The sequence below is a fragment of the Durio zibethinus genome, chromosome 24, assembly GCF_047325235.1.
Source record: "Durio zibethinus cultivar Kanyao isolate XHJ-2024 chromosome 24, ASM4732523v1, whole genome shotgun sequence".
Lineage (NCBI taxonomy): Eukaryota > Viridiplantae > Streptophyta > Magnoliopsida > Malvales > Malvaceae > Durio > Durio zibethinus.
The window spans coordinates 8122750-8139237 of record NC_143185.1 but is presented as its reverse complement, the minus strand read 5'-3'; the positions used below and the strand labels follow the sequence as shown (position 1 = coordinate 8139237).

General features: G+C 28.1%; 1 protein-coding gene across 1 annotated transcript; it reads right to left on the bottom strand.

Annotated features, from left to right (window-relative positions):
* Nucleotides 1-8093: 8093 nt before the first annotated feature.
* On the bottom strand, nt 8094-13404 carry LOC111316827 (BTB/POZ domain-containing protein At2g13690-like). The gene is made up of 2 exons (XM_022918990.2): nt 12412-13404; nt 8094-9167 (listed from the first exon to the last, which is right to left on the bottom strand). Exons 1-2 carry the CDS (start codon nt 13129-13131, stop codon nt 8229-8231), a joined length of 1659 nt encoding a protein of 552 aa, XP_022774725.1. The 5' UTR covers nt 13132-13404; the 3' UTR covers nt 8094-8228.
* Nucleotides 13405-16488: the final 3084 nt, after the last annotated feature.

Below are 16488 nucleotides of genomic sequence, written 5' to 3'. Positions count from 1 at the left end.
AAAAAAAAAATTAATCTGGTAGTAGCCCTAAAGCCAACAAAAAACCAAATTTATTGTTTATTTCATTAGAAACTAAAGTTAAAGTAAAATTAAACATTGTACTTTATGTATCACTTTGTGAATGTTGTGTACCTATGGTGGATTGTTATGATAAATAGTTTGACTTGAATCCTTAAATATAACAAACAATGATGATTAGATAAAATTAATATATAGCTAAGTCATTATTAACCAATGTAAATATAAACACTTGCATCAAACATCCATCTAAATGTTACATTATGCAATGGAACTGATTGTTGTTATTGTTGTTACTATTGTTAATGGTTTGTTGCTGTTGGTATTCCTTATTGCTAGAATTGGAACTGATTGTTGTTAGTGCTGTTAGTGGTTTGCCACTGTTGGACAAATATGCTTTGTTGGTTAGATTTGGGTATATCTTGCTATTAGACAAAAAAAAAATAGAAATAAATAGTATCAATTCAAGATTATTTGAGAAATAATAACATTTACACAAAATTATGAAATTGTAACTATTAACTGCATTTTATTGTACCTATGAAATGTTCTTGTAAAACCTTTTATTGTGAACCCTTCTGTCCACATTTTGAATATGATATTGAGATTCCTATTTTTTTAACCTTAGCATATGTAGTCTTTACTTCATTATGCTTTTTTTTCTTGGTCTTAGATATCGGGTTGTTTCATTTGTACCTCTGAAGGTTTTGGCTTGTAATTAGATGGAGACTAACAATTTTTACCCCTGATTGGATTGATGACTTCATTGTAGATCTTTCTTTGTCTGTTAATAATGTAATATTCATGCACATAGTCTTTAGCCCACTCATTTTTGAACAAAATTACAGAAATTGCATGTAGGAAAAGAATACCAAATAACTCCAATTTTTTGTAACCACATGGCTATTTGTCTAGGTCAACTATATACTAGTACATCAAGCTTTTTATTTCAAATGTTTTTTATGTTGATGGTTGTGACTAGTATTTTCTAAACAATTCTTTGTTCTTGTTAAGTTTTTTCTAAATCCTTGGACAAATCAATCTAAAATACTTATCCATAGCATTCTTCTTTACATAGAATCTATTCATCAGTTTGCATCTTTTTTTTTTTTTTTGTACATAGTCAAAATTGGCTTGTCTCTAGCATCCAAAATGAACTTATTAAAACACTTACATGGGTTGTAAAGTAGAATATCACATTTACGAAATGTGCTGAAATAAAACCTTGACCATTCCTGTGTTGGCATTTCTAAAAGCCAACCATATGTTTTTGAGTGCTTATCTTTTATCTTATCCATGATTACATTGAATTTTAGTACGTGGTTTGCCTTTGCTATAACCCATAGAATATCCTTTAAAGCCTTCCCTCTATGGCTATCATTTTGAAAGTTGTTATATAAATGCTTCACACAATATCTATGCTCTGATTTTGAAAATGACCTTTCGAATGAAACAAATCTTATGATAAAAAACAATTGATTAGATGATACTTATTACATAACATAATAAATAAACAGAGTAAATAGCATATAACAAATATATAAGTTAAACCAAAAACATATAATTTACCTTTTGCTTGTTAGACATCCAAGTGTAACTGTATTGATTTTTCATCTTCAAATCCTCCATCAATCTTTCAATAAACTAGGTCTATGTTTTAGTATTTTTAATTTCTACCATAATATATGCAATAGGATAAATGTAGTTATTAACATCAGTCCTACAATAGCAAGCAATTGGCCTCCATACTTTTTTTTTCAAATAAGAGCCATCAACACTAATTATTGACTTATAATAATTAACTCTAATAACACATGCTTTCAGATAAACATACATTCTTTGAAGGATACCACCATCTAACTTACATAGAACAGTAGTTCCTTGATTAGTTTTTCTAATTTTTTCTTTATAGCTTCTTATCTTGAAATACTGTTCTAAGTAAGTCTTACTAAGATTTATCAGAGCCAACTGTTTTGCTCTCCATAACTTCAACTTGGACACAATCAACACATAATCTTTGTGCACTTGCCTCTTAAACGAAGTCAAAAGATAATTTGTATTAGCAAGGAAACATTCCATATACCTATTTGCCAACCACCTATAATCCATATTCCTATTGGCATAATTTTTATAGTTTTTACAACAAGAATGCTTGAACTTGTAAGTTATAATCTGAAAGTTAGGATCCCTTAGTTCATGCTTAAATTTCTTACCATATAAGGTTTATTCATATTTTTTTTTTGCATATAACCTCAATCTTACTTTGTCATTTTTCTTAAATTTAATGTTCACCTATCCTTAATGTTGGCATTTTTCATAGCATCTTTTAATTGCTTCTTATCCCTAAATAACATTCCAACACAGAATATAGGGTCATCCATGTTAGTGTTTTGAAATTTAGGTCATTTCTTTCTATTATCATCATTATTAAATCCAATAATACTATAAAGATCATCATCAAAACTTACTTCTAATTCTTTCAACTCTTCATGACTAGTATCTCTATCACTTTCAAAGCTAGGATCCACATAATTTTTAAAATTCACATCATCTTAATCTTGATCCAACTTATATTCAATATCCATATAGTCAAAGTCCTCACTCTTAGTTTTATTTTCATTTGATACATTTTCATAAAATTATTTTACACTACACCTTTCTGTACCGATACTAGGCCTTTATACATTAGACTCAACATATATCTTAGATTGTTGGTAAATAATAATGTACTTACGTTGAGGCATATGCTTACACATCTTCATCACATCAACATCAATGGTAATTTTTACTAATCCATGCTATCTATAAAGGATTTTTCAAAAATACATATTAAATCCAATATGCCCTGTCATATCTACCATGCTATGAAGTTCAAACAAACACATTTTATTAACCTCACACAAGTTAAAATATGCTATTTGTCCTTCTTTATATTGACTACCTAAAAAATAACCCCCATAATGCATAACTATAGTGAAGTAAGGGGAATAATCATCTACCATGCATAAAACCAACAATGATATTGTTAAAAGACATAACACTATTAAGGACAGAATATTTAAAAACAAAATCAACATTGAGCAAAGTCATGACATAAATGAGCAAGTTAGTTTATTGTTTATAAAGTTGAGACAGAATCATTGAGCAAGTTGGTTTTTGTATGGCTTGTAACTAGTATAGGTTATAACCTTTTTGTCAATTTGAAAATTTTATCTGGATTCAGTAGAAACCAGTAGTGTCGATTAATGAATTAGTGAAATGTTTTCATTTGTAATTTAAAGTTTGATTATATAATTTAATTGCTAGAGGTTGAGGTGGCTGTTAGGGGTGATAACGGTTCGATTTTGAACAAATTATGTTCGATTTTTTCGAATATTACATAATATTATGAAAATTTCAAATCTGATTCGAATCTTCATTCAATTTGAACCAAACCGAATTGAATTTTACCAATTTGGTTCGATTTGGTTTATCAATTTTAAATTTTTATATATTATTTTAACATAAAATTTTAATATATTTAAGTAGATTTTGATATAAAATTATTACTTTTATTTTATAAAAATTTAAAAAGTATATAAAACTAAAAAATATATAATTCAGTTTGGTTCATTTTTTTTTTATGTTTCACCTCTCAATTCGAAAATCGATCGAACCAAGCTAAATATTATGGTTTCAAATTGATTTTTAGATTTTTTGACTTTTTTCTCACCCTTAATGGCTGTAAATAAGAATTGTAAGTTTGAAAAAATTCTAGCATTATTAAGTGATATTGTATCAATATGTTTAGTTTTAGTTTTTTTATGTTTGGTCCTGTATATGAGTGTTGTTTGTTGTATGATTTTATTGCATAGAAGTGTTGTTTATTGTTGTTTATTCTATACGATGTGAAATCCATTATGCAAAATATAATTCTAGATTGAATGATGACTTGTGTTTGTTGAAATGGTTCATTGAAGTTGTATTTAATATGTATGTAGGTCACAATTGTCAATATGATTATCTTTGATAGATGCCTTTGCAATGGTGATCTTATTGAAAGGTTCTGACTTAAAGGACTGCTCAACTAAATAATTTCATTTTGTTGCTTTTCAAGCTCTTGCATAGGTAATTATTGGCACTTATATATGATACTTTATCTTTAATTCAATTATGACAGTTATCAATAATTCCTATTCCTTTTATCGATTATTTTTTTTAAAAGTTTTTGTGAGGTGGGGAATGAGGGCTAATCTTACCAGTTATTTTGTTTAATTAATCTTTTAGAGTTTGGGTTTTACTACTATTCCTCTGGTTGATGAACAAAATTTGTAATGTAAAATGATAATTCAAGTAGCAAAGTAGTTTTCTTGATATTTATTACTGTTGTTTTATTGTTGAACATATCCTAATTGATACAACTAATTGGACTTTAGTTTTGTCAAGGATCAAGTTACTCTTACTTGTTAAGACTGTAAAGACTGACACTAGTGTACTAGAACACTGAGCATTTTTGTTGTTCCAACCCATTTCTTGTCAACAAAACAAAATTAAAATATTATTTTCATTCATTGTGAGTTATATTTCCACTTAGATCTTTTCATTTGCAATAACTTCTATATAACATTAGTTGTTATTTAGCCTTTGACTTATGAGATTGTCAATGATTTATGCAAAGAGAGGCAAATTTTAAGTATATGTAAATTCAAAATGACAGACAAATGGTTAAGATGTAAAGTGTATGTTATTTACTTTGTCAAATTTTGTCGTTTACAAAGTAGGTAGGAGATCCTAAAATAATGAAGCCCTAAAACTTGAACCATAAAATAATCCTTAAATCTAAACTAGGCTCATAAAAAATTAAATAGGAATAATAAATAAATCAAACAATTTTCAAACATGAAAAACCCTAAACAAATTAAACAAGAACCCTAAACATGAAAAACCCTAAAAAAATTCACAAATCAAACAGCAATAATAAACAACCCAAATAAAAAACAATGCAAAATTATTAAAAATCATAAATAGACAAGCAAAAAAAACTAACCATAAACAATGTTACTATCGTTCTCTCTCAACCTCCAACTCATGATATCCCCTTATTGAAACCCCAAACCACGCGACCTTCTTTGGTTGATCCCCTTGTTGACAAGTGATCCTTTTTATTCATCCTCTCTCACAAGGTAAGCAAAATCTTTACACTTGCAGGGTCCTATCATTCTTGTGTTCGTATCTCTTTCATACTATTACACAGACTTTTCTCTCTTTTATAGTAAAACTTACTATTTTTTTTAGTCTTTTTTGTTTTAATTTGGTTTAAGTTTCATTTTTTAGTCTTTTGTCTTTTTTGGTTTATGATTTGTTTAAAAATCATAAAAAAATTCCACATAATCTATTCAAATAACAAAAAATTTTCACATAATAAAAGTTTGGAAGATTATGTCATGCCATATAGGTTTTGTTGTCAATTTAGACGGTTCAACAAATGAATGGATCATATTAACATACGTTTGAGCAATTAAAGATTCAATTAAAACTTTTTAAAATTTAGGCACCAATATAAAATCTGTCTTAAAGTTTAGGAACTATGCATGCTATTAACATAATAAAAAATTAATTTATATTAAGAGTTTATTTAGCAATAAATTAAATGTTAATGCCTTATTTGGATAAAAATTAAAAATTAAAGATTTATTTAAGTGCAATTAAAGTTTGAGAACTCATTTGAGTGTAATAAAAGTATAAAAATTTATTTAAAATAAGATGATAAAATTTGAAAGCATTTTTGTTATTTTAGCAAAAAAAAAAAAGTAACAATATGACTCAAATATAAGATATTATCTATATTTTACTCTATTTTTATTTATTCAATTGAATATATATGAACATTTGGTTCAATCATATATAAATGCATTTCTTATTTTCAAAAATAAGTTCAATTATTCAAAAATTTTTTTCAAAATTCCCTTTCTTGTAATAAGAAAAAAGTTTTAACTCCCAACGTCAAATTTATTTATTTAATACAAATCAACATTACATATATTCATTTAGTCTTGACAGCAATTGATCTTTAGTTTATATTACTATCATCTTTTTATAGTTTTAACAGGAGAAATAGTAACAAATACCAAAATTTAAACTTAAATATTATTTTTTATAAATAATTATATAAATTTACGAAATTAAACTCCTAATTCACCGCAATCATCCTTTGTTAGTAGCTTAGTACTAATTTCAAATGCATGGTCCCTTGGACACGTCTAGTTCTCAAGGGAACACCGCATCCATTGACTCTTGAAATTACCAATTTCAATTTTGATACGAATAAAATAAGATTTGTGAGATGGGAAAGAATATTTTTTGTTGTGTACCAAAACATCACATGTAAAAAAAAAAAAAAAATCTAAAAAGTACAACTCTTGTCTAAAGTAGAGATAAGATATTATTCACAACATCTATATTAATTTAAACTAATGCCAAACCCAAAATTATTTATATTTTTTATTGAATTGATGTCACATCCAACCAAATGATACCAACTTAATTAAAAATTAGTTAAAAAAAAAAAACTCATCAAGTACAATAAATTGTAAAGGGCAAATTATACCAATGTTATTTGTACCTTATTAAAATTTAAAATTTATTTTTTTATTATAATTTATATAAATATAATCATGATATTATTTTGTTTTGATAATTTTAATATAATAATTAATTTCGTCAAATTTTTATTATTAAAAATATTGATATAATCATTGACTTATTGATATAACCATTGACATTGTTTGCTATTAGTTATTATATTTTTTTAAATTTTAAAATTTAATCAATATATTATAATTTGTATAAATATAATATTTATATTATTTTTATTTAATAATTTTAGTTAAATTATTAACTCCATTTAACTTTTTTTAATAAAAATACTAATGTAACAATTAACTTTGCTTATATGACATTTTGATTAATGAATATTTAAATGGATACTAATGTAGATTAAATAACGTGCCGCGTCATTTGACTTTTAGTCCACGTCAAATTTAAACTTTTAAAGCCATTATAATCAAGTTTTATTTTATTAATCATTAATAACAATAAATAAAAAAGGAAAAACAACTTTAAAAAAAAAAAAGAAAAGAACACCCAAATCCAAATCACTAGAACTTAGTTCCCAAATCCAAAATCCTTCTCACTCGCACAGTCTTATTCTTAAATTGTTTTAAACTTCACAACAACTTAGAATCAATTTCAAAATAACAAAATATACATTTAATTCATATAGACCTGCTAATTGCTGCAGCCAAAGAAACGTCTTTTAAGATTCTCCAAACTAGTTGAGATTCTCGTCACTTGTTGAGGTGACTAAAAAAGCCTTCAATACCTTAAACACAGAAATGGCTTCTCATCACTTTCAAGATTTCGAACAGCTCCCTTTTCCTACTTGAGTAAAGCTAAGTTGTCTAAATAGCTCTCTTTCCTTCGCTAGTGGTGATTTCAGGGAAAAATCGGACACCTTAAACACCTACGATTAAGGCTGAGAGGTAGGGATTTTGGATTAAGGGACTGACTGTTAGTGATTTAGGATTTAGCTTTTTTTTTTTTTTTTTTACTTTCATAATTGTTTTTTTTTTTTTTCAAAGCAAAGTTTATAAATATTTTAATTGCTTTCTTATTATACTCTCTCTAAAGTTTAACAATCATGAAATCTAAATTTTTTTTTCAATTTTTTATTTTTATCTTAATATTTATATAAAAAATACTCATTTAAATAAAATATCATATGATTAGATTAAATGTTTATAAAAATCATGATAAATTAATTATATTATTTTTTACGCTTTTAAATTTATTTATTTGATTTTTGAAGATATTACATTTTTTTTTGTCAATTATTATTAAATTGAAAAAAAAAAGGTTGTGTGAGATTTGACCTTTTATTCCCGAGTAAAATCTTTCAGAAAAAATTCAAAATTTTATGCTTCGTCCCGAGTAATTTGGATTTTGATTAGTCCTGTTAGATCATTTACCTAATTGGATTTTAAAGGTAGGCTGGACTTGAGGCTTCAATTTTTGCTCTTACAGAAAATTGGATGCCATTTTCCTCTTACAACAATTCTACATAGATTCTGCATTATTCACTTACAGATGTTTGTGAATACCTCAAACTGCATTATTGCAATATCACACACGTGGGAAACAAATAAAAATAAAAATAAAAGAATATTACTCAATTACCTGGATTCAATGCCATATGTTTCAGAGCCCCTAAGGAAAGACCTGCGCCACCAAATCTGGAAGGCCTTGCTGAGATTAGGGCATTCAGTGCCATGCTTGGAGAAACATCGGAACCACTCCATAAATAGAACATATTGTTGCTTCAATGGTAGTGTTAGGAGGGTCTGACCCATAGCTTCCTCCAATGCCTTCATGTCAAGCCCCTTTCTGCATCTCTGCAGCCAACCAAAGTCCAATAGCATTGGACCAAACCATGCTTGGTGAAGCCCTGACCTCGCCTCTGAGTGGCAGTGCAATTTTCGTGTACCCATTGCAATGAACAAAATTGCTGAAACACGGCTTAGCTCATACCTAACCATAGGAGATGATCTCTCGTGCATTTTAAGCAGATCCCCTTGATGGGCCCACAGATCCACAAATTCCTCTGCCATCTGTCGATCAAGCAAGATCTCCAGCAGCCAATTGATGTTATCCACCTGTCTGGAGATGCGTTCAATTAGAGGCTTACCCATCTCCTTTTTGGCCATTCTTTCATGGGGTATAGCATCAGAGGCCTCCTCAAACAGGTTGACTAGCACATTAACACAAGATTGGCAAACAGCATAGAAATCCTCCTTGTTGACATCAGGTTGCTCCTTCTCATAGACTGAACTTTTGCAGAGGAGACCCTTGACCAGTGACTTCAGCTCATTTCTTGCATTGGCATCACAGCAGGTGGTGATGGATGAAACAAGACGTCTGGCTAAATTTTGGTGCGTGTCTGTTGATTGCTGAGAATATAGTCTAGCCAAGATATCTCTACTTGTTGCATCATCAAACTTGAACCTTGTAAACAGGCTCCTTAATTTTTCTTCTTCCTCCTCGGTCCAAGGAACAGCTTCTAGGTAATTTAAACAAGACAGAACACCTCTGCTAAACATAATGCTAGCTGATACCTAATTGCAATTTCAAATGATGTTGGTATTTTAAGATAAGAGAAAAAAAAAAGTAATATCTAACAGAGGAGGCTCAAAGTTCTCATTGCAGCAATCAAGCAAAGTGAAATTAGTTTATACCAAAGAAAGAATAATGATTTTGTAAAGATGGTTTCACATCTTTCACCATCTATCTTGCCTCGGTTTTAGAGGCAACTTTTTATTCTCCACAATTATGTCTCTTGGAAGAAAAATCCACTAAAGCCAACATTTTTCAAGTTTCCATTTGCAAATCATTACCATACAAATGTTCAATCCAATGGAATGAACTAAATGTAATAAGGGTGCGATAGTGAAGTTGTCTCCACAGGGCATTTACAATTATCAAGATGAATATATATGAATAAGCAATCTAGAAAGGGGAAAGAACCCAAAATTAAACGGTTACTATATTCTTTTATTTTAGACAATTTTAGTAGCCAATCTAACCATTCAGTATATCTTATGAACTGTAAACCATCTAGATCCATATCCAATCTTTTCGCTCTATTCTGAGGATGATTCACATACTTAATGGACTCTGAACCCAATTTAGTATCATGGCCAACCATTTTACCAAGCTGACTGACCTAGAATAGCCCACTTAGTTACCAACCAAACTAAGATAACCAAAGGGTTTACTCCATATTTCTTGCCGGTTATTATTGATAAGCCTGATTGACTTACCAACCATTTGAAAACTAAGCTAAATGTAGGCCAAGTCCATAGCATACAGATGATGATAATAGAAAGATTAAATAAAAAACCACCAAATCCTAACAGAATAAACCTATTTAGATAAAAACAAAATAACACGTTCTTAGGAACTTATTTCTCATAGGTATCTATGGGGTGCAGGTTCCTTTGTTAACACCAAGTAGGTGACAGCACCACTTTTCCTTCCCATTTTTTACTGATTTATTTCAACTTGGGATCTACAGGCTACAGCTACCTAAAGCCCAATTATTTACCACCCAAACTAAGATAACCAAAGGTTTTTTAGTCCATATTTCTTGATGAATATTATGATAAGCCTGATAGATTTATCAACCATTTGAATGCAGGCCAAGTCCATAGTATAATGATGATGGTAATGGAAAGATTAAATACAAATTAACAGAATAAACCTATTTAGATAAAATTTATTCAGCTGCTAAATCTATTACCATCATGGCACCAGCATGCATTCAATTCCCAAATTGCGAGCCAAGCCTTTTGACTTTCTCATGAAAAAGTAGTCATTAACTAAGTCACACTTTTAGCATGCATCCTAAATACCTACGAGATCTAATTTTATTCTTAAAAAATGTGTGATATGTAAAGTATAAATAATATTATTAGGAACTGGCACTTAGAAAAAGAGTCAAAATGCAGCAAAAATGTAAAAGGGGATCAGGAAATCAGATAACATGCGAAATAAATTAAAAATATTAATTCTGAATTTTCCAACTAAAAGATACAAAAGAAAAACTCGAAACATTCAAGCGTGAACTTATACTATTTGGTGACTTTACAGGACAAAGATAAGGAATAACTTGTTTGGCTTAATTTGCCAAAGTGATTATTGGTGGGCTAAGGTTAAAAAAAAAAATTAAGGTTTTGGTCTTAGAGTTATGCAAGAAAAAGCAATTAAGCATTTTACATGAAATAAAACTTAATTGCTGGCAGTTACAATTATAGAGAAAAATATCTTCTGGAACTCAAGAACAGCAACCAATTCAATAGGCTTTGGGGTTTGTTTTGTAGGGAAAATTGAAATTTCTAGAATGATCTTTGACAATTATGATCAGTGATTATGGTTTCATGGTTTGGAAAAGGAGGAATGCAAAGACATCTAGAGAAAATTGCAGCAAGGAAGAATAGACCATATAGTAAAAGTAACAGGAATTGGAGATAAGAAGCACAACTCATAAAATAAAAATTAATTTGCTGAAATAAAAATTACATGACAATGAGGTAGGAGGAAAAAGTTTGTTTTCATCTTGTCACCTAAAGGCCTTTAAAAAACCTTTGCATGTATCATTGATAAACCTCCATGAGAAGAAGCATTCTATATTTTCCACTGGATTATATTTCAGTAAAGAGAAATAATTCCTTGTTAGCATATTTACACTTTTGAGGACGGAAATTATTAGCAATGCTATCAATGTTTACTATATTCTAGAGCTTTATGTAAAAATTAGGTATCAAGAATTACTTTTTTGATGGTCCTTGTAAAATATATCTTTCATAAAGTTACTTTGCCAATTTATGCTCTTTAACTTACAAATTCTCTTGAAATCAGTAAAGTAGAATGCTGTAACATTTTGCTCATTATAATCCTACTCAAACACTTGTGATATATCTTCTGCACTGGCTGATATCTATGTTAGTTAATAGCTAAGGCTATAGCAGACTGAGCAGTAGGAACCAATTTGAGACAAAAAAAAGGAATAGAAAAAACTTGATAATAATAACAAAGTTCTCTTAAATGAGCTTCAGAATCTCCAAAATTTTGAGAAAGCCCCTAGAATAAATTTTCTTGATCAAGATGTAAATGCAGAGACAACAACTTTTTATTCGCTTTCTGTTTAAAAGTCCATGATTTGTCAAACTAGAACATGAAACAATGCTCAAAATATGCTTTGAAATCTGACAGGACGTTCAACCAAGAATAAAACTAAGAACTTCCAAGTCATTGGCTTCGCACAGCAAATATCTTTTCGGACAAGTAATATTTCATCATCCAAAGAAGCAGGGGAAATCTGCTATCCAAAAACAATACAAAAGGTACTATAGAGAGTTCCTATACAATCCTCCAATTATGATATATGGATCTAATAGAGGGGTTTGCAAATATCATATCAAAATGATTTTCTACATGATAAAGAATCACAGTTCCATATTTTTCTATCCCCTCAACATGATCAAACTTGAAAATTTAAATATTATGGAAAAAAATGACAAAGAGTTCACTTGTTTGATTTCAACAAGCACTCATGATTTTCCAAGGGGAGGTCACTTGTTTGAAAATATTGGTCTTTTTTAGGAACATAATTTTTCCTAAGATTCTTATTTTCTTAAAACAATGATCTTTTTTTGGTACATGTTTTTCTTAAAACAATATCAACAGTTCAACACATACTAATTATTCCAAAGAAAGAAGATAAAAATAAAAGTACCAAAAATTTAAGTTTTAGATAAAATTCTTGAAAAAAAAATTAAAAGAAAATAAAAGAAGGCTTACCTCAAGTATATCAATAGCTCTATAAACGCCAAATTTGACAAGCGTCTTGGCTATATCTTCTTCAAACATAAGCTCAATCGTTTCTCTAAAAACCCCTAAATTTTCCACCTCAGGAACCTCTATTCTACACATTTTGCTACCCAAAGAACCCGCAACCAAACCCGCAAAAACATCCGAATTCGAAGCCAAAACCCGTGAATTCAGCTCCAACACCAAAACCCCACCATTTTTCCCTTTCAGATTCAGTCTCACATCGTACCCTCCTCCTCCCCCTCCTTGGACCCGACCTGGATCCAGACCCCAATGACCATCCGGGCTTTCTATTTTGGCCCTAAAACTCTGCGATCGTGACCTGGGTAGGGAATCAACGGCGGAAGCGGCGGATGGTATGGCGTGCCAAGAGTGGTGATCTTCTTCGAAGGAATCGGTGTGGTCTATAGGGGAGACTCGTCCGGGTGAAAGGATTCGCCGCGGGTCTAGCCGACCCATGACAGTTAACCCGGATTTGGAACTCTGGGGTGAGTTGGGGACAGAGTTGGAGGTTTTGAGTTTGGAGAGTGAGTCGGCCTTTTGTGGACCGAGTTTGGTTTTGCAGTTGCTGTTATTGTTACGGTAATGCCGAGACAAATGAGGGTTTTCAGGACTCGACGGAGGTACAGTGAACGTGCAACACCACGATCGGCGGCGAGAGCCGTGTCTCCGACGAGTGAGATCATCCATATTGGAAAGACTTGAGTTACGAACTGAGTCGATTTAGGAGAATAACGAGTCAGGAGTGGAGTTGAGACTGAAGACAGCAGCACAGAGCAAACATATTCTCTCTTATTTTTTCTTTTTCTGCTCTCTGTACAATGATTGAGAAAAAGAAAATAAAAAAGTGCCTTTGGTTTATACTTTATATCGGATTTTTTTTTTTAATTTCTTCTTAGGAATGATGAATTGATTTTTTTTCCGAGTAAATCACACATTAATCATCCAACTCCAACTCTAACTGAGTTTTATTTGGTTGACTCAGGAAAAGTTCCTGTTTGATATTATCATTTTTAATTTTTTAATTAACGCTAGACACTAATGCTAACGTGAAATTCTCATGTCATCATCAAATATCACATCATTTGATATATTAAATGAAGTACTGTAAATGTGGTATAACAGATTTTAAAAGTTCAAATAAAAATAAATTATTTTTTAATTTTTAAAAATTTTTATTTTAATAACTTATCTTTAAAAATGTTATTCTTTAATCATCAATATTTATGAAATTACTAATATTTTGATATTCATAATTAATGTCTCCCTATTAGTTTTTTTTTATATTTTTATAATAATAAAAAATAGAAAAAAACATTTTAATTGAATTATAAATTTTTAGATAATTTTTTAAATTTTTGTAAAAATTATTTTATATTTAAATTTATTTCAATATTAAAATTTTAAAATTTGATAAATTAAACTAAATTAATAAAATTACGTTTAAATCGATTTTAAATAAAATTTGATATAAATTTAAATTAATTTTTAAAAATTTATAATATTATACATTAATCGAATTAAAATCGAATCATTACATGGCTTTATAATAAATTAATCACAAATATTTAGTAAATTTAATTTAATAAAAATTTATATTAAATGTATCAACTTTGTGGATATATTATATGATTAATTAATTTATGATAAAATGTTAAGATTGCTCGGGGAGATATTTCATCTGTGCACCATCGAGTTGTGTAAAATTTCAAGGTAGAAGCTACTGATTTTCTTAAACTTGCTCAAATATTTGCCAAAAAAATAAGTATTGTTATTTTCAATAAAAATAAATAAATAGAAAATTAATAAAATATATAAATTTGTATCCAAATCAATAAAAAAGAATAGAAGAAGTGAAAAATCTGAAAATTGTGAGTAATTGACACAAACGACAAAAGTTGGTGGTCAAGGTCCTTAGGTCATTTGGTGGTTGTCTTTTTATTTGGCCTATGAGAATTATTAAAGTAAATACCACTATTTAAGATAAAGTACATGGTACTTACATTTTTGTTTTGTACATTATAAAGGCAAAGCAAATGTTGCACTCTTTAATTATTGTCCATCCATATCATTAATGAATCATTTATACAATATATATATATAAATATATGAAAAATTATTGTATTATTTATCAAAATTAGTAAGGTAATACATAATCCTTAAAATATAATTAAAAATATGACATATAATTTTTTAAATATAATTATAATTAAAAATAAATAATCCTTAAATATAATATAAAATTAAGATATAATTAAAAATATGACATATAATAACTTTTTAATTTTACTTGTAAAATTAAAATATATATATACTACATATATAATCGAGATTTGAATAATAAATATATGCTTACATTTTAATAAATATTTTATTTTTTAGAAATTAAAAAAAAAAAAAACCTTGAAAGGAAATGACACAAATAAGGATTGAATTTTTTAATAAATTAATATTAAAAACTAAAATTTTAAAGCTATTTTATTAATTTTAATGTTTTCATATTTCATTAATTAATTATTTAAAAATAAATATAGATTTTTTTTTAATTTTGTACTTTCTAATCACTGAATTCTATGTAAAATGAGAAATGAAAAGTCATAAAATATATATTAATATATTAATTTTAATTTTAATATTATTATATTTTATTAATTAATGATTTAAAAATTATTTTGAGAACAAAAAGGAATATCAATCAATTTCATTTAATTTTTTTTTTCATATTCTACCAACCATTAAATTTAACTAAAAATAGTTACGGATGTACTATTTATTTTATTAGTGTATGCATTAGTACAATAAAATAATACATTATATTAGAAATTTTAATAATCGTTTCATTCTATAAAATTTCAAAAAAGAAATTTAAAAATGTTTTTGTAATTTTAGCCTTAATATATATACTTGATTCTTAATTAGACAAGTAACTATAAAAGCAAAACACACGTCTATAAATCCATAAATATTAAATTGTTCATGCAAAGTTTATGTAGAAAATAATATTTTCTCTGTTCAATTTTTTTTGTTCATCTTTCTTTTTTGGAATATTTCAAATTTATGTCCTAATTTTTTTAAACATCTAAAACCCTTAATTTTTTATATTTTAAAATTATATTTTATAATTTTTTTTACTTTTTGATATTAAAAATCATAGAACTTTAATTTTATTAAAAAAATTAATTTTAATATTAAATACATTAAAGTTATGATAATTTTTTTTCATATATACTATAGGTTTTTTGTTGAACTTTCTTATGGAAATAAGTCTTGTAGAATGTGGAGATTTCTAGTCATGTTAGATTTTCTTTTGTTTTTGAAATAGAGAGATTTTATTGTACATTTTTTTTGGGTGCTCGACGTTCTTTATGTTCTGATGATGGGAGTAAAAGTAATGAGCTTTCAACTCTTTCTATTGAAGTTTAATTTGTTTATGAATGATTGTCATGTCTTTTAGCTAATCCAATAAATTTTAAATTTTTTGTGGTTTCAATGGGTTTTCTAAGTCAGATACTTTATAAGATAACACATTTTTTATGATTCTTTTTTATGTTAGACCAATGTGAACAACCTGTTTGACAAGTGTATGGAATATCATTTTATTAAGCTCTCTTGCCATTGTGAATTCTTTTATGGTTAACTTGATAAACTTTTCAGTTGGTTTTGCAAAAGCCATAATCTCCATGTTGCCATTACAATCTTCTATCAACATGTTCTACCCAATTCTATTTTATAAGACCAAATAATAATTCTTTTTTTATTGTTTTAAAAAATAAGTTGATGTAAATGTAATAAAAAAATGGATCTTACATAAGTATTGATGTCGTTTCTCATGTTTTGGGCAACAAAATGTACTAGCATACATAAAAAATGATTTCAAATATCAATTGCATATAGCATAAAATTGTCTAGTGGATGGATCAACGTCAATTATTGTAACTTCTTTGATTTTTTAGGGTATGAATAGGATATGAAGTATGCCCTTGGTTGTTTTATGTTATTGAGTCTTCAAAGCCTATTAAAAGTATCGTGACTAACCTTGTCTACAAT